Consider the following 19,286-nt stretch of genomic DNA (forward strand, 5'->3'; position numbering starts at 1 on the left):
GATCTGTTCTTGCTGGTTTATCTCTTTTTCATGTAGTTATTTTATAATGCCACCAGAGGGCGATCACACTACATAAAAGGAGAACCGCATCTCTTTCCAATTCCAGAGCACAATATAGCCTCCAACTATTTTAAATGGCATTTATTAACAAAAAAAAAAAAAAAGAAAGAAAAGTGATTTTTAAAAATTTCTTCATGATATGCAGATATCCTTGTGAGTATCTGAGGAAATTTACAACAACAACAATAAATATATATACATAAAACCTTTGCAATAAATCCAAGCTGACAGGAGAACCGTAACCTCCACTTCAGTCTCCATGGAAACTTGCTTCGCCGGTCATTCTATGGTTATGGATGATATGGAGCAGGGGGAAAATGAGGAAGGTAACCCGTTCTGCAGCGGTCCACCTGACGCTTCGGCGTGGCACCCTTTTATTGTTATTGTTATTATTATTATTATTATTATTATTATTTATTTATTTATTTCATTTTAAACAGAAGGTCATCCACCACGTTCCCTTGAAACCACTCACCTTTCTGTTTGCTGCTTTCAAGATTTTGAGGTGAAACCTGCTCGGAGGCCATGTGACTCATCTGGACTGTTTGTGGATGTGATTAAGCAGAAAAAAGTCAGCCATGGCTGTTTCCCGAGCGTGCCCTCCAAAAGATGTTGAAAACGTGCCCCCCCCCCCCACACACACACACACCCAACTGCACGCACCCCTGTTCTTCTTTGCTATAGTTGCATAGCAACAGAGGAGCTGCTGGCTCCAGTTGTGTTGTGGTGGGAGCGTGCTGCACAGTGGCTCAAGATTAAGCCGGTCTCTCCGCTTCAATTATGAATGGGCTTCCACCGCCACACGACTCCGAAATGGCACCACTTAGACTGAAAAGGCATTGAGGAACTCTTCGGTACTCCTAACTGTTTCTTTCATCCCCCCCCTCCCCTCCCACACAGACACACACATACACACACACATCTCTCCCCAAGGTGGAGGTGGGCAAGACTTTAATCGCAATGTATTGAACTTAAACGATTAGAGGAGGTAAATGAATAATTAACTGGGAAGAGGAGCGGCGGTTATGATAAGACCCTTGTTGATGGGGAATATGCGAGGTTAATGACTGGGGTCAGGCTGGAGAGCAAATTAAAGAGTTCTCAAAGAGTCCGTGCAAGTGTGGGTAGCGGCGTGAAGGCGAAGGCGAAGAGAGGCCTGCTGCTTTCTCGTGGTTAGTCCTTGACTATATTTAACTTAAGATTTGGAGTGGAAAACGATTAAATATATATATATATATACAATGAATATATACAAAATAATACCACCCATGTGTGGTTGTATTTTGTCTTGATACAACCACAAACCTCTTGTTACTTTATTGGGGATTAATGTGACAGAACAACAATACGTAGGGTTTAATTTTGACCTGGAAGGAAAATGAGATGCGATTTATTTAATGTATCAATTTTAGTTATATATTTTAGTTACTGATTTTAAAGCGCAGTTCAAGTGTGAGAACCTGCTGACTTGACAACTATTACCTGTGCAGTTCAGATCGGGCGTTTTGGGTTCAGTTTGCCACGTGTTACGTACGAGAGACGCAGCGAACACGTCAAGAACTGATAGAAAAAGAAAGAAAACGGAAAAAAAAAAACCAAGATGCGAAACAGTACGTGTGGTGGAAAGCTGGCGTTGCCTCGACGACAACTTTCAGCAGGTGAAACACGGTGGTGGCAGCATCATGCTGTGTGTGTTTGCTTTTCCTTGGCAAGGAAAATCTGTCGGAACTTGAAGGAACTTGAAGTCCGTTCCCGGACACTCTGTACAAAACCCGAACTCATCTTTAAAAGAAGGGCGTAGATTCGGTTTGTAGATGTGCAGATGCAAGCCACACTTTTCAGATTCAGATTTTCTTTTTCTTTTCCTTTTTGTGAAAATCTTTTGGAAAACCATCTATGATCTTCCTGCCACTTTATAGTTACAAACCTCCTTGTGTTGGTTTGTCACGTTAATAAAGATAAAGTTTGTGTTTGCAATATCAAAAAAAATGAAAATCAAAAAGTCAAAGGGTTTCATACTTTGATGCGACAGTGCAAATGTTCTGATTTCTTACTTTTATTCAGTTCAGTTCAGAAATAGTTTATCTGTAATTCAGACGATCTAGGGAGCAGTTAGCAGTCAGTCTTGCAGCGAATTTGAAGAAGACTCTGACTTGAGGACTCTGTTGCTGTGCCGCCTGGTTGCCACGGTTACACATCACAACAACTGTCTGAAGGCACAAAAGTAAGAGCAATAATCTTTCCAGCTGCACAGCATCCAAAACTAGAGGAAGTACTCCTCCAGTGATAATAAATCACAGTCCATCGAGAAATAAACAGCCGAGCTTCTCTGCAACTTGTATTTTTTTATTATTGCAACCAACTGGAAGACAATACATCACATAAACATCATCGTAGTTTCTCAGAGAATGGAAAACAAAACGACAAAGAAAAGAAAAACGACATTTATATATTTTTTTGCCACGGCATTGGACAACGTTGATATTTACATGTAGTGATGAAGTAGGTCTTGAAATCATTCTTTGGCAACATGATTGCACGATAAGGAGGTAAAAGCCAAACCAAAAAATAAAAAAACAAAAATAGAAATAGGAACCAACACCCGGGTGCTCTCCGAATCACATCTCGCTCACAAACATGAACCTATGGCTTTCCAAGATTCAGCTCTGCAGAAACAATGGCAGTATTTTAAGGAATTTTGAATGAGAGAAATAGCAATAATAACAATAATAATAATAAAAGGGGATTAAAAAGTAGCAAAACCAAAAAAATTTGGCAAAAACCATCCATTTGTTTATGAATGGATTCTGTTCGGCAGGTGTGAAAGATTAAAAACACTCGTCTTGAGCTCTTTTCCAGGCAGTGGAAAGAAATTAATTTGAGGTTTTCCCAGGACGTTAAAAGCCAGATTTCATCCCTACAGACAAAATACAATGGGAGTCGCACTAAAAAGACGAGCGTCCGTTAAACCAACTCTTTTTTTGTTGTTTTTGTTTTTACTTGTCAATGCAAGAGTGTGTGTGTGGGAGGGGTTGTTACGTCTGAAGCAGCCGAGTGATCATCGACCCGGGGCCGCGGGAACGCTCAGACAGAAACGAGACGGATGGCACACGGCCAGACGCTCCGACTGCGTCTCCTCTTGGCCTTTTTTTTCCCCTGTATGCGCGGAATGGAAAGCCAGCGATGCATGCTACAGGTGGCAAAAGGAGCGTAACGGTGAATGGGACATGCGTTTGTTTTTCCGGCTTGTCCTGCTCATAATCGCTCAGAGTCTAGTCAGCTTAAAAAAAACCCTAAAACACACACCTCTTCCGTCTCTGCGACTCTAAAACAACCCCAGCTGACAGAAAATTAGGACTTTGACGCACTCTTCTTTAAAGTTTTACATCATTTCTCATAACCCCCGGCCCCCACCCAAAACAAAACAAAGACTGTTTAAAAATAGAAAATGTTCAAAGTGTGCCTTTCCAAACAAATAAATCCAATTCACTTTTTTTTTGACAGTACAATAAAAGTCGACGATTATCTAAAAACAGGAAGCGCCATGTATGGTGTCTGATAGGCCTCATCAACCAGGATTTGTCGAGTGTGTGCGAAAAGGTTTCTATGTTGGAAACCCTTTGGAATTTTTTTTTTGACTGAAGGGAAAGAACAACCTCAAAATTGAGAGAAGGTGGAAAAAACATAGTTTATGCAGAGTCAACATTAGCTTGTTGTTTGTGAGCATTAAGTGTGTCAGATAAGAAATTGCTGCCTCCAACAACACTTTTCTGTTATGTCAGTACAAAATGCTAAATAGCTTCAGCTGTTTCTCCGTGTCGGAGCCAAACGAAGAAGAGAATTTAACTGTAACTGCAGTTTGGTCGTATGTGAGGATTTATTACCTTAAAGTTCGGTTTCAGTGTGAAACAGAAATGCTGTTTTAAGGGACAAACTTCAGAGCTCTCTGGTTAGGCTGGCTTCAAATTTTACTGGCCAGGATGTCAAACCCAAGCTGTGACATTTAAAGAACAATTAAACTGCAATCAAAGTGAGCAAAAATATCCAGGCTGACATTTGAAACTGAGGCCTTATGGGGTTAATCATTCAATTTCTCACGTTATGACCTCAAGCTGGACACTTTGCAATCACGACACTCGTCTTTGGCGCCTTTGTATTTCGCACCGATGCCTGTGTTTGGCGTTGCTCTTCGGGAGCGTTTGGCTGCGCCGTCACTTTGCAGAATCTTTACACATTTCCTGATTTTGGTAAGAAAGACGTTAAGAAAATAAAAACGATAATAATAATATATGCCCTTTAAAGTTTCCTACCGTGTTTTGTCCTCTACAATGGCAGCACGCCTCTTCTTAAATTAAAGAATTTGAAATACTGTATTTAACTTAGAAAACAACATTTCTTCCTCTTCGTTTCCTGCAAGGTAGCCATTTTTCCCATTTAGAAAGGGAGGGGGAGGGGAAATTTGAGATTTATTCAGGACACCTACAGAGTTTTCCATGCCCAACTGATTCATACATTTACACTGAACAATGTCAATGGAAAGTAAGGACACATGTACATCTACACGCTGGAAAAGAAAAAAGAAAAAAATCCCCCACCCCACCCCAACAAAAAAAACAAAAACAAAACAAAACAATACTGTTATAAATAAATATAGGTGGCGCTCTGTTGTGTAAATAGAGCGACTGACGGCAGGCAGGGAAGCAGGCACAACATTAAAGGGCGTGTGTGTGTTCTCGGACACACTGGCTCACACACTCCACAGACGAGATCTGTAGTGACACACCGGGGGTGGGAGGGGATGTGGGGATAACACTGAACACCTACAAGAAAAATCTACAAAAAACCCCACAAACAAAACAAACAAAAAAGAAGAAAGACAGTCGGGTAGAGGAAGACAGAAGCCCACCCTCGCCGAAAAGAGGTGATCAAACCCGAAGGGGGTTTTCTAATTGTTGCTGCCTGAAGATGTGTCGTTGAAAAGCCCACTCCGACAAATCCGAAACTAAAACGCTGAAAAGAAACAAGACCAACAGGCAGAAGTAGACGGAAGCCCACCCTACACCCCCTCATCCCGCCGCCCCTCAAAAGAGGCGATTCTGCTGGCCCTGAAGTCCGAAGCCTAGAGGTTTCACCAGCCACCCCTCATCGGGGGTGGAGGTCTCTAATCTATGTTCCTGCCTGAAGACATGCCCACTTCCAAAGGAAGAAAGAAAAAAAACAACCCTGATAAAACAAAACAAAAAACTCCATAATAATCACAGGTATTAGAATTGGCAGAAGAAAAAAAAAAATTGTTTTTTTTTTTCCTTTCCTCTAGGATCAAGGTTTATATGAAAATAAGTCATGCTTCATGCTAAATACATCGTTTATCTTACATGAATCTTTGAATAAAAAAGATTTTGCTTCTCATCTTATTTACAAGCACCCATGCAATATAACTGAGAAAGTCCTGCAGGTCAAATTGCTTCAATTAAGAAAAAGGGAAAATAAAAATAAAATATTTTCTAACCTTTGTACAGAGTTGCCCACGCGGGACAAATTGCTTATATCTTTATGAAGGTAGAGTGAGAGGGTTTAGAGACGGGGACACGAACGGACAGGAGAGGCCCGAGCCCAGCGGATCGCATGTGGAAAGTTGGCGTTGTCGGCTGGACAGGAAGTTGTGGCAGCTACTGGGTATAGCTATGATCTCTGAACGGAGGTACTGAGCGAGTTTCAGGGACGACGTCTACGTGATGCAACAAGAACAACAAAAATGAAGGAGATATTGCCTCAGACCCGGCTTGCTATCTGTCTCTATTGTGATAGACATGACTTCTTTTTTTTTTTTTTCTATTTTTTAAACAATTTTTTATTTTAAGATATTTTATTCTTAAATACTATGAGTGCTCTTGAAGTAAACCAGGGTTTTTTTCTCCATGTAAGTGGCATAAAATAATTTTAAGTGCATTGAATATACATCACATTGGATTTTACTTTGACACTTGAGGTTACTCCTCTCTTCAGCTCTTTACTACGATGCCTTCTCTGTTTTCAGTTTTGTTTTTTTTGTTTTTTTTTTCCTTCTTCTCCGTCGGCTGTCGCATTGGCTACATGAAGCAACCTGGTCGCGTATCTTTGGCACAGTCTCACGTTTGTGCTCGTGGGTGTAGGAGAGCGATGCCCCCGCCCCCTGAAGAGGTGGGTCTCCGCCGCGTTAGCTGGCATCGCTGAGAGATTGCTACAGATTCAATGTGGGAAAAAAAAAAACCCAAAACAAAACCCAAAGCAAACAAACAAACAAACAAAAAAGAACCGATACCAGGAAAGGACAAACAGCCATCCTCTGCTCGCCCCGAATTAGTGACAAAACATGCTTTTTTTTTATGGCTTTCATCCCCTTTTTAAAAACGACAACAAAAAACCCAACATAGACACATGAGAGATACCCATTGATGTTAGTGTTGCTGAACATGTAGGAAAACATTGATTTTTGATATTGCCACAAATAAGTAGGATTCACCTAATGCCCTGCAGATAGATAGAGGGAGATGACGAGTGTCTGTCGAGACTAATGCTGTAGTAACGTTACCTGTTTACCTATTTGTGTACATGTGGGTGTGTGTGTGGAGGGGTGTTGGGTGTGCGTGCTTGAAGGTGTCTGAATGCGTATGCTTTTTTTGTTTTAGTTTCTTAGGGTCTCTTTCTGCTCCTTCTGGCCCTTGGCGGCGCGGTTTGTGATGTTGTTGAGGCAGGCTCTGACGCCGGCCAGGTGGAGCAGCGACCCCGCCGCCTCCTTCATCTCCTCGTCGTCGCTCTCCGGCGGCTTCTCCGGCGCGCGCCGCTTCTTCAGCGGCAGCGTGTCACTAATGCCCCTCGCTCGGCTTTTGGTCCAGGGCAGGCTGCTGCCTGGCAAAGTCCCGGCTCCGGCCGCCGAGCTGCGTCTTTGTCCGCGCAGGGGCTGCTGGGAAATGTAGGCGGCAGCGCCGCCGGCTGTGGCTATGTGAGAGTCCAGCGGGATCTCCCGGGGCTCCGGCTTGACGTCCGACTGGATCTCCACGGCGATGATGTCGTCGTCTTCCAGAGCGGAGGAAGGGTTGGTGATCTCGGAGGGGGACAGGCTTCTGGGGGACTTAGCGGTGCTGTAGGTGTGGTCGTCCTGGAGGTCCTCGCTGCCGGGGCTGGGGCAGTAGCGGGATGGGCTGTCCTTTCCCTGGCTAAGGTAATCTCCCAGGGATGATCTGGACACGGAACATGAGAGGATATTGTTACTTGTTTGGTCAAGAAGTCATAATCAAGTTCAACAAGTTGTATAGCACATTTCAGAAACAATGAGGCAGTTCAAAATGCTTTACACCATAAAAACGTAACCAGTACATGTGTCAAACACAAGGCATAGGGTCTGAATCCATGACCACCTTCAACGTAACAGACTGTGAAATTACGTCAATCAGTGTCTCCAGTTTTTTTTTGTGATTCTGTAATTGAGGAAATTCATGCAACAGATTCCCAAACTTTTTCACAGTACTTGCTTATTTGTGAGTATATTTCAAGTTTTCCACAGAAACGGTCAAACACATCGATGTTAGGCGACTGCTAACTTCCACCTGCAGGTGGCGGTATGTCACATTTTTGCTAAACTCCTTGGCTCTGCCTTACTTGACGTCTAGTTATCGGCCTTGATCGATAACGTGATTGACGAGCAAGAATTACTGACAGCTGATAGAGGGCTGACTTTGTAATTATCTTTAAGTGGCTATGGATGTTCAGATCTGAGTCCATCACTACATCCACATTCTGGATGGTAATCTTTCACTCCTCTAGGCCTGAGATGCACATCTCTTAAGTCCGACAAAAAACTGGTATCCCTGGAAATAAATTAAAAAAAGTCAGCCTTTCCCTTTTAAGGTCGGCAGTCATCATCAGACTGTCACCCATGCATATTTCAGATGACACTGAGCATTCTGAGCAGCTTAAAACCTGGGGAACCTGCTCAACACAAAGATGCAGCATCAGAACACGTCAAGGTGGCAATTGAAAACTGAAGGCATAACATTCAAACCCCGTTCAATAATTTCCCATTTTCCTCATGATACACTTTTATGCATCCATCCATCCATCCAATTTCTAATCACCCTTCATCCCTAATGGGGTCAGGAGGGTTGCTGGTGCCTATCCCCAGCTAACGTTCCGGGCAAGAGGCAGGGTTCACCCTGGACAGGTCGCCAGTCTGTCGCAGCACTTTTATGCATTCTATGGGATTTGTTTGGTTTATGAAAGTATTTTTTGTGTGAAGTGTAAGAAAAAGGATGTTTTGGACAATACATTTAGAGCAAACTGCCCTTTACTTTGACAAATAAAACCCAACAACTTCAGACCTTCAATCAATGACACAACTGCAAACCAAGAAGCTTCAGTCAAAGAATCAGCCAACATATCAATGGTATCAAGGAGGAGTGCAAAGCATTCAGGGTAAATACAACCAAAACAAATGTCTAGTCTTGTGCTAGCGGGAGAAATGGCTCATGGTCTGTTACCAATGACAAAAGAGAAATCTTTGCAAAATGTTTCGTTTACATTTTACGAAGAAGGAAGTTGCGCTCCTGTCTTCTTCTGAGGTTCTCATATAGTTTCCCTCAGTGGTTCTTGGTGCAGCGCCACCACAAGTTTTTTCAAAGGGTTTGGTTTGTTTCACGCAGTGCAGTGTGAAAGAGAACCAGAACAGCTGAATGCTGCAATACTGGTCTCTAGTTGAGCCGAGTCTACCAAACTATCAGGTGTGAAAACCGCCTTAGCGTTATCCTTAGAGTTATCAAAGTGAAGGAGGCTGAATGCAACTAGAGACCTGACTTTAGTTATTTAAAGGGACAGTATGATGCGTTTTCCTGGTATCATTTGGTAGCACAAGCAAGTAACTACGTTACCTCCAGTTGTTCTAGAAATGCTCTATACATCAAACATGACTTAAAAAGAAATTTGATTACATGATTTAAAAACTGGAAAATTGGGCCTCTGTTTCTTTAAAAACTCCTGCTCTTTCTAAAACTCCGCCTTCAGGAAGTCATCACAACATGGCTCCTCTATTAACCCCTTAACATTTTTACCAGTGTTTCACTGAGATGAGCTCCTATAAAAAGCTCGACAGATGTGTGGTTCTACCAGGTGTTTGCTAATTGCTGCTGGCTAGTCTGAAGGAGCCGAGTGCGTCTTGCACAGTTGAATGGCAGCCATGGGAGATTCAAGGGTATCTCAAGCATGCATGAAAGAATCAAAGCAACACTCCAGGTGTGTTTTTGATGAGGGAATAACATTATAACATGATGTAAATCTAAAAACGAGTCAATTTTACATGGTACTGCACCTTTAAATATCTCACAACTAAGAACTGATTTATATTGATCTATCAGAAACTGATCAATTTCAAATGATGCTGATACTTTTCAAGCCCTGAGCATCATTCTCTCACTATTTCGCGGTAATAGTGAGAGAATTGTGTTGTGTAAAGCACTAAAGCAGGCGGAGGGATGTGAGGTGGGGGGGCATCCTGCAAAGCCATAAATCAGCAGCAGCTTCAGGAGCGTGCCTCGTCCCACAGACATCCTCTCCTTCAGAATGAGAGAGTTACCATATTAATATCTTATAAGCAAAACACGCGCCCCTCGCAGTGATCAAATATTCACTGCATACCTCCAGTGAGCCCTCGGCTATGTTTAATTCATTACCCCGCGCCGACCATTATACTCTTATGCTCTGGTGATGGATGTGCGTGTCCGTGCATGCCGCATATGTTCTCCGGATCAAAAAGCCTTTTCCTCTAATAAACCTGTTTGTGTGTGTTTTTGAGGAAAGGAGCGCATTACATAAACACACCTGGATCAAATGTTCAGAGCAACAGTAGGAGCGTGTGAAAGCCTGACTTTTGGAGACAATAAAGATGTAATTATGTAAACTACGAGTGGAAATTTTCTTCTCTTTTTTTTTTTTTTTTTGCGGGTGTAGGTGGATCCGTTTGCGCAGGGAAATCCCATTAATTATATGTCTGAGGGCAGAGTTTACCCACCTTATAGCCGAGGTTCTGCTCCCCACGGGGCTTACGGGAACGGGTCTGATGACAGGGAAGAGGGCCTGGCTCCTGACGCGAGCGCCGTTCTGAATCACACCGCGGGGAACTGGAAGAGAGAAGCATTTATAAACACTTCAGAAAAAAAGATAAGGACATCAATGCAGATCCTTCCTGCAACCTGTAACCCTTAAATCAGTTTATGAAGGAGGCAGGGATAAAAATAGAGGAACCGTCTCGAATAAATTTGATCGGGCCTCGATGAGAATTCAGCAGCCGTCCGAGGAAGACGACGGGGCGATATTGATGAGCAAGGCGAGCTTAAATTGAGCGGGAAAGCGTCATAAATGAGTTAGGGCCGCTTTGATTCATTCAATTAGCAACGACCGCCAGGCTCGGGTAAATGCAGGCCGTCTGACGTCGTGGAGGGGAAGCGGCAGTGGCGGCACTTCAAACTGGACCTGAAGTACAACTGTTTTGATCATGAGTTGGGGATTTGGGCAGTATTTACCCTACAAACGAACTGCCAGGTCGACATCTCCACTCAATAAACGTCATGAGTCAGAGACCAGCATAAAAAAAGACAATGTTCATGATAACCCACACTGTAAACTGATTGTTCAAGTAGCTACACCCATTGTAAAACCTCCTTAGACTTACCCGCTTCCCAAAAATACACTATAAAAAGCAGCTGATGCTCAGTAAATAAATGTTGTCCCAGCATTTTTGCTGAAAGCTTCTTCAGTGACAGTTTATTACAGGGTAATTTTTAAGAAATTTTAAAACAGACTAAATTAAATATGCGACCAAAAGAACTCTAATTATGAGGGATGATTAGAGAGTCTTCATATCGACAGGCCATAGAAGTGAGCCAGTGGTAAAAAAAAACGTCTTCCAGCCAATTAGTGATACATTTGCGCTCACCAGCGACAGCTAGCTAGCTTTTATACCTTACTTAGCCTTATACCTCTAACATAACTTCGCTAACTAGGTATATAGCTAGCATAGTTAGCAAAGGTATATTAAAAGAGAGTTAGCGACAGCCTGGTTACCAATTAACCTTTGCTAGCCTTATACATCTAATATACCTTTGCTAGCTAGATAGTTTGCTGGTTAGCAAAGTTATATTAATCCTGCAAGAAGGTATAAAATATAAAAAGCTACTTACAAGATTCAATAGTCCTGCAATTTCAAAATTTAAGACCTGTGATTAACGCATCTTAGGCCAAATTACCTTTTAGAAAAATTACTTTAAGACTTCTTAAAGATGTGTGGATACTCTGTATGAAAGTTTATTGTCTAAAGGTGCAATAATTCAGGGGTCATGGCAGTAAGATGAAGCAGGTATAAGCATGCACATGTGACTGGTTTTGAGTTCCTTGCAGATTATGAAAATGTGAGTTCTAAGCTTTCCAATGACATCAGAGACATGAAAATCAAAAGTAAATTAAAAAAAATGAAGAAGACATGGGCATTTGAATATTGAAAAACAGATTTCCAAGAAAGTTTCAAAAATAATTATTCACCCCAAACACACACACACAAAAGAAGTGTAAGAGACTGTACAATAAGGACCAATTTTATAATAAGAAAAATAACACTGTGCAGACATTAAAAACAACATGCTCAGAGTAAAAGAAATGTGCAAATTTAAAGCTGTAAAAGGGTAACTTAAAGAAAGGAAAATGTACAAGATGTTTATTTAATTTTTAATACTTGGTCAGTCCAACTTGGAATTGTTCATTTTTGCAGTGCACCGAACAACCTGCCTAATAATGACCCGCTTAAGCCGGGCTAAATTACATCATTTCCTTTTCCCTCATCAGCGGTACTTAACTCAAAGGTGATCTACCGGCGACAATTTGGAGATGCATGCGTTTGCACTAATTATGTCCTTAGATTACGGTAAATGTCAGAGTAAGGAGCAGGAAGTGTTAGAAGGATTGTAGATGGCTCCCAGTGGAACTGGGGTTCAATTGCTACACCAGTTACTTGCAGAACAAGATTCTGACTGGTCTAAGCTGACCGAATAACTGCGACTTGTTTCAGGTGTGAGGATGTGAACGCAGACATTTTCAAAGAAAAGGATAGTCCGCCCAAAGGACATTGAATAGTTGAGATAATTCATGCCACGCGACAAGAACATTAAGATTGATTTAAAGTCAATCGCCTTGGCAACAGGTCAACTTTGATGAGATTCCATGTTCTTGGTGAAGAAATAAAACCCAGACCATGATGTTCAGAAGTCAACTTGGACTTCTTTAAACTTACTAATCTCCACTTTTCATACAGGCAAGATCTGAGGACTACTAGTTCTACTAAGCTGTGGATTTCTGCATTGTTTCCATGGAACTTCTGGGTTGCTGTGCTTGACAGATAGTTGGAAGTGAAAAATTTGAAAAAAAAAAAAAAATTGCCATAAAATTCTTAGCCCAACTGTGCACTGCAAGCCAGCTGGATACAGAGAGGTCCTTTTTTCTCTTTTGCTTTTTAAAGGAAGACAAAATAGTGTTATTTTATTTCCAAAAAAATAATGTAAAAGGAATATTGTTCCTTTTTGCATTAAGTAACAGGCAAAAGTATTTGCACTTTAAAAAAAACTTTTAGAAAACCCAAATTCCAATCAATTATGATTTGTATCATAAGGAGAACTTTCCAAAAGTATTTAAACATTTAGAAAAAGGTTTAATACCATATAAACTGTAAAGAGTTTGGTATTTCTACTCAAGCTTTCCATAAGAATATAATTTTTAACAACTCTCATGTCACACACTGCTTTATATGAAGAAAGCTTAATAGATACTGCCCAACTCTTCCTGGCTTATATGCTCACCATACTGAGGCATTATGTGAACAGATCTCAAAGTAAGTGCTTAAGAACAAACACCAGCCTATTTTTCAATTGTGCACCAGAAACATGGAGTTTAAGACCTGCACATTCATGTAAAAGTAAAATAATCCAAGCATTTATTTTACACCTATAAAGCCAGGCTTTATTGTAACCCTATTGTGTGTTTAGAAACAAAAGAAGAAAAAGGAAATACCGTATTTAAAGCTTGAATACTCAATGCCTGTAAGCTAAATGTGCCTAAATATAAAACTAATGTCAGAACTTAGAGAAACATTAACAAGCTCCAAATAAAACTCAGCAAATTTCTGGATTCTCCTCCAAGGCCGTGCCGTCTAAAGGCATCCGTCCTGATTCTGCGAAAGGACCGAGCCGGGAAGCGTCCCGAAGGTCAGAAGAAGAAGAATAGATCTGAGCCCAAAGCTCTTATTATTCAAAGCAGACTGCTCACCACGAGCCGTCCCAGTTCACTAAAACAGCTGTCATCTCTGGGGTCAGCTCGTGTTTTGCAAATGACGACCCGCTGTTTGCCTTTTGTCTGCCACAGACGCATTTGTTGAGGTGCAAATGCCAGCGAACATGTACCGCAGCACAAACACGCTGCAGCTGAAGCCTGTATCCCCCACCACCACCAACACCCCCACCCCAACATTAAATCTCAGCCCAAATGCTAAATCTATGATTGATGTCATGAGGAGAAATTTAATTCGCCCCAGGAGCCGCAAGCTCATTAAAACATACAAGTTGTCACGGTGAGGCCCCCCCAGAAAACAGCCTGGTGTATTTGGCTCGTGTGGTAGCACACGCGAGTCGCACAACCAGATGAAATATGATGGAGTTGCTGATGCTTTTTGTCGTTGGTACTGTGTTTTTCAGTCTCTGCCCCGGCCCACTTTGTCCACAGTAATCTCATTGACTGCAGTTAGCATGGCCGTGCCCCTGATATCACCAGTGCTGCTCTCTATAACCTTATAAGTAAGTCCCTGCACAGAGTCTCTTTTGTAATCTTGATCACTTGCTGCATGGTTCTCTGCATGTGTGTGTGTGTGTGTGTGTTTTAGTATTTCTCACCTTGTAAGGTCCATTTTTCTAACGAATACTACAATGTGAGGACCCAATACTCCATAAGAAGATGTGCTGTTTTTGTGTTGGTAATTAGGCTTAGGACTAAAGTGTGAGTTGAGTTTAGGTAAGGTTTAGGGTTAAGCATGTACTGGCAATGGTTAGGTTAAGGGTTTGGCTGTAGAAATGAATAAAAAATGAATGGAAGTCAATGCAAAGTCCTTGTGAAAATAGAAAGATGTAATATGTGTGAGTGTGTGTGGGCAACGCATTAGGTCTTCCCGGGTTGACGTGCGAACGTCCGCTCCTTCCCCACTCGTTCGCTCCAATCGGGCTTTGCGTTGCCATAGCAACCTGCCACAGAGTGGAGGATCGGGCATCAGAAGGGAAAGTGATAGAAAGAAGCAGGGGGGCGAGAGGAAATACCAAGCTGTGCTTGACACAGCGACGGCGAACCAACCCGACGACTGTTTCGCTTCAACATGCAGAGAAACCCCGCGCTGTTCAAGACACACAGATCCAGAGTCCTCTGTGTCTCTGTAAACCAGACTGAGAGGAGAAATACAAAATCTCACTAAGAATTTACAACACATACCTCTGAGTTGTATTCAAAACCAGATGGACGAATGGATATAAATATAACTAATGGATGAATGGATGGAGGATAGACTACAAGATGGATGGATGGGTGGATGGACTGATGACTATTGGACAAACCTTTAGATGGATGGATGACTAAAGGATGGACTTCTAAGTGGACGAATGGTTGGATGGACAACTAATGAAGAAACTTGGGTGGATGGATGAATAGATTGATGGATGGATGGCTAGTGGATAGACTTAGAGATGGATGAATAGGTAGATGTCTAATGGATGGACTACTAGATGGATGGAAGGGAAAACAACCAATGCATTGACCTATAGATCATCAATGGATGGGTAGTTGACAAATGAACAGAGATATATGGATGGAAGGACAGATAGATGGGAAGATGATGAATACACAGACTAACAGATGGATGGATTAATGGACGGATGGATTCTTAGTGAATCAGCCTGAGGGGGAAACACCACTACACTTCCATACTTTATTTTCTAAAAGACTTCCAGACGGCGTAGGAACTGTGGACACAAACACACACCCACAAACACATGGCTGCCAACTCCAAGCGTGGGCAACTCTTCCCCCTCTTCCTCTCTCTATTTTCGTATTTGCACTTGCTCATAAACCCTGTTTGTCCATCTAATTCCACCCTCTTGTTGATATTTCCCCCCCTCTGTAGCCCCCAGCCAACCACCCTCTGTATTGATCTGGCTGCCATTCTGTGTACACTGGTGACTCATATCTCCTACTGAGCATGTATGCCGTCTCTGCAGGTGAAAAGCCTGGGACATATGCTGCGGAGATGAGGCGACAAAACCGCACCGACACTGAGAGGTTTGCTCTTAAAAGCCTCAAGCCGTTCAACTGTAAAAAATTCCTTTTGATGGTAAGAGAACACACTGTTTGCATCTGAGGCATTTTCCTAGAAAGAATGTTTGCTTTTTTTTTCCTCCTTCCCCCTTAAGCATGGTCAGCTGCCCTCCCTTCTGTCTGCTTCCTGCGTCTTCTCCCTGCCTCCCTCCTGTCTCCTCCTAAATGAGTTCCACATGGCCCTCCAGGCTGCGCAGTCTCGCCTCGTCCGGCAGAGGAGCGCTCGCTCAGCTTTCGCTCTCACAGCCCCACAGGTTCACAGGTCACTCCCGGCAGACCTTGAGATTGCAGCCGATTGAAGGCGGCCTCTCGCTCAGTCAAAACAGGCACCCTCCCCTCTTCCGTCTCCCCTCCCAGTCCGTTTGTCCGCCTGGCTGCTGTGTGTTAAACCCAGAGCAGAGTCTGAGGGCAGGATGCATGCTAATGCTGTCTGACTGACTGGTTGAATGACAGCCTGGATTGCTGGTGGGATGAAGTTGCTGGCAGTTTAACTGGACGACTAACCGGCTTGTCTATCTGACACTCGGGCGGAAAGTTTAAGAGCTTGGCTGACTGACATGTGCTGGAACTTGTAGAGGGGAGACAAAAGGAAAGTAGCGCTGGATTACAGTAACATAATACAGCTTTGTAGACAAGTCTCTTCTTTCCTGTCAGAAACGAGCCTAAAGTTAACCAAGGGAGATGCTCAGATAAAACCAATTTTGGTTTCATCAACGTTGGAAATAGGACTCCTAGGAAATATCAGAGTTGCTACTAACAAGGTTTTTGTGAGTTTCACCAATTCAAATTTAAGACTTTTTAAAGGGGCAGCATTATACATCATCAAGGCATATGGCGGCATTTTATAGCACAATCAAGTAACTAGGTTGCCTTCAGTTGTTATAAAAATGCTGTACACATCAAATTTGACTTTGTAAATAAAGTTCTTGAAATTGGGCCTTTGTCTCTTTAAGAACTCTTGCTCTTTCTGAAACTCCGCCTTCAGGATGTCGTCACAACAACTCTTCCATTAACACGTTAACGTTTTTACCAGCGTTTCACTGAGAAGTAGCTCATATAATGAGCTCTGCAGATGCAATTCCACCAGGTGTTTGCTAACATGAATTGAATTCAAGACCTATATCAACACAGAAATGTACAAACATCGTCCAGACAACTGGGAATAACTTTGGACTTACCCAGGAAAGACGCAAAAAAGCTAGCTTGCTAACAAGAGTATGTTAGCAGCTAGTAAACGTTTGCCTACTGGCATTGTTCGCCTGACTCATTGTCTCACAAACGATGAATCAGGCAAACAATGAAGATGTTTTGCCTGACAGAAAAGTCCAGCAAGAAAAGAAAAGAGTGAACATTCAAGATTAAATAGTGCTGTAGAGGCAAAATTTAAGACTTGTATATCACATATTTAAAGCCAAATTATTATGTTTTTTGATTAATTAAATATATTTTAAGGTCTTAGTTTAAGATACATGAATTCAGGAGTTTTAAGGATGCATCGCTTCCGTTTTGGTGAAAGCAGCGACAGCAACAATAGCACTCCCATCCAGAGGGAGGCGCCAAACACTACCGTTACAGAACACCCCAAGAGTTTGATAATGATCAGCAGAGAAATCGGTGAAGCTTATCAAGAAACATAGTGAGTTGAGATCGTTGTTTAGACCGTTTGGATAATTAATCTCTCAGGAGATAAAACTTTGAGTCCCTTTGTGGCCAGTAGCCACAACAAAGATAAATAACAGGTAGATTTGGTCTATGCAGTGCAACGCTAACCAACCAACAGGCAGAAGGTGAAGCCTTAAGACTCCGCCCCTCCTCATTTGCATAATGAGACAGAAATTTACAGGTAAAATAAAAATAGGAGACATATGGACATAAAATAGAGTGGAGGGGGGGCGACCAATATAAAAGTTAAATAATAAAAAATAGAACTATATGGATGTATGAGTAAATAGAAGAATTTTAAAAAACAGTCAAATTAACATTATGACTATGAGTTGTTACAACTAAACTGAAACAATAAAAATGAATGTCTATTAAATCATGAAAAATGAGACACACTCCTTTTGAAAATTATTTGGTGCATTTTAAGTGTATTGATTTATTCACTGGACCATTTACATATTTCTGCTTTATTTTAAATCATGTAATCACTAGGAGTCTGTCATCTCTAGCTGTAAATCCAAACTTAAAAGCATTTCGTATGTTGGAACCTGCATTGACATTTTATTTAAGGGAGTCAACATAAAGGGGTAACTACAGGCAAACACAAATGACACTGTGGCTCTTTGCATGAAAACAAACTTTTCCCTACACTATATACCGTCTGAGGCACTTTGAATTGGCCTGTCATATAAAATCCCAGTAAAACACACATTCGTCGTGGAAACATGAGAAAGTATGAATAAAGTTGAATGGGTATTAATACTTTAGCGAGGGACTGTAGGTTTTAATATGACTTATCAGTTTCCTTAATTACCATAAGCGAATATATTACCTGAGCTGCTCGAGGTGAACGTGAAAGGATCAGCTTCATATTATAAAGAGTTTAATTTAATACTCTGCTGAATTTAAATGAAAAGCACATTGATTTTGAAGGTGAATAAAATTAAATGATGGGGGCAAAAAGTAAAAATGTTGTGGCATCTGTAAAAAAAAAAAAAATTCTATCATGCTTTATGGGTTTATTAATTTACTGCAGACAAAATCAGTTGGAAAAAAAATCAAACTTTTTACACCTTTGGTATCAGGAAATTATTTGTAGATTATTTCAGAAAAATTCACTTTTTGTGTATTTTTTTAAACTGTATTAACTTCTAGAGAGCTTATATTGCTGTTACAGAAACAGTTTTGACATTTTAATCTTTTGTATGTCATTTGCTTTCTATTTAAAGAGACGGTATTGTGTGTTTTTCAGGCACATTGTGCCATTTTACAGTACTATTTTTTTTTGTAAATCAACATTTCACTAAGAAGTAGCTCTTAAGATGAGCTCAGAAAATGCAGTTAAGTTTGTTAAAAACATGAATTTTACATAATTCTGCCCTTTTAATGTGTTTTATTCTTTTGACCCTGTGATTGGGTAACTTGTGGGGGTTAAGGGAGGTAATCTGTCAGAATGGGGCTTCATCTCCCAGAGACGGTCGCTGTGTTCTTACTGCTGCTGTCTTGGTGACAGGGACAGACAGACTTCAGGCCAGATCAGCTCAGAGCAGAGCAGCTCTGAAAGCTCTGGGAATGGGAGATGGAAGTAATAAGTGAGGCCACTAACCGCCCTTCCCCAAGCCCTCCCCTCCCACCACCACCTTCCTCCTACCCTCTGCTTGTCGCTGCTTCTGGCTGTCTGTCACAACTTCCTTTCTCCCTGCTGCCTCTGAACATCACACCTGACCATTCCTGCACTCTTTCCTTTAAGAAAAAAGGGGGAAAAAGACACATTTCCTGTCCTTTCCTGCACTCCGAGTCAACCCTCGCTTGCCTCCCTTTCTGTCCGTCCGTCCGCATTGAGTCATCACTCAGACTAGAGGGAGTCCAGGTTTTCTTCCTCCCCCCCGTCTCCTCTCCGACTCCGGCTCCTTGACCATTACTACTCCATTATTAGCGGCGATGGAGGGCTCGCCTCAGACGCCTAATGTATCCATTTCCCCCTCCATTTAGGGCTCGGCGGCCCGGCGAGCTCCCGGAGTGCTCCCTGATTGGGATTGAATGTCCATTTTAACTGCCGTCCAGCCACCGCAGGAAGAGGCGGAGGAGGAGAGGAATAATGGAAAATACAGGGAAAAGGAAGTGAGAGTGGACATATGTTA

General features: G+C 41.9%; 1 protein-coding gene across 2 annotated transcripts in view; it reads right to left on the bottom strand.

Annotated features, from left to right (window-relative positions):
• Window positions 1–3,053: 3,053 nt before the first annotated feature.
• LOC122825325 (forkhead box protein N3-like) overlaps window positions 3,054–19,286 on the bottom strand; it is an 80,624-nt gene continuing 64,391 nt past the window's right edge. For both annotated transcript variants that reach the window (XM_044106688.1, XM_044106689.1), the window contains exons 5-6: window positions 10,100–10,208; window positions 3,054–7,280 (exon numbers count right to left, since the gene is read on the bottom strand). In XM_044106688.1, the coding sequence (XP_043962623.1) occupies window positions 6,725–7,280; window positions 10,100–10,208 (665 nt within the window). In that variant the 3' untranslated portion in view covers window positions 3,054–6,724. The remainder of the gene's footprint in view (window positions 7,281–10,099; window positions 10,209–19,286) is intronic.

The sequence above is a fragment of the Gambusia affinis genome, linkage group LG22, assembly GCF_019740435.1.
Source record: "Gambusia affinis linkage group LG22, SWU_Gaff_1.0, whole genome shotgun sequence".
Lineage (NCBI taxonomy): Eukaryota > Metazoa > Chordata > Actinopteri > Cyprinodontiformes > Poeciliidae > Gambusia > Gambusia affinis.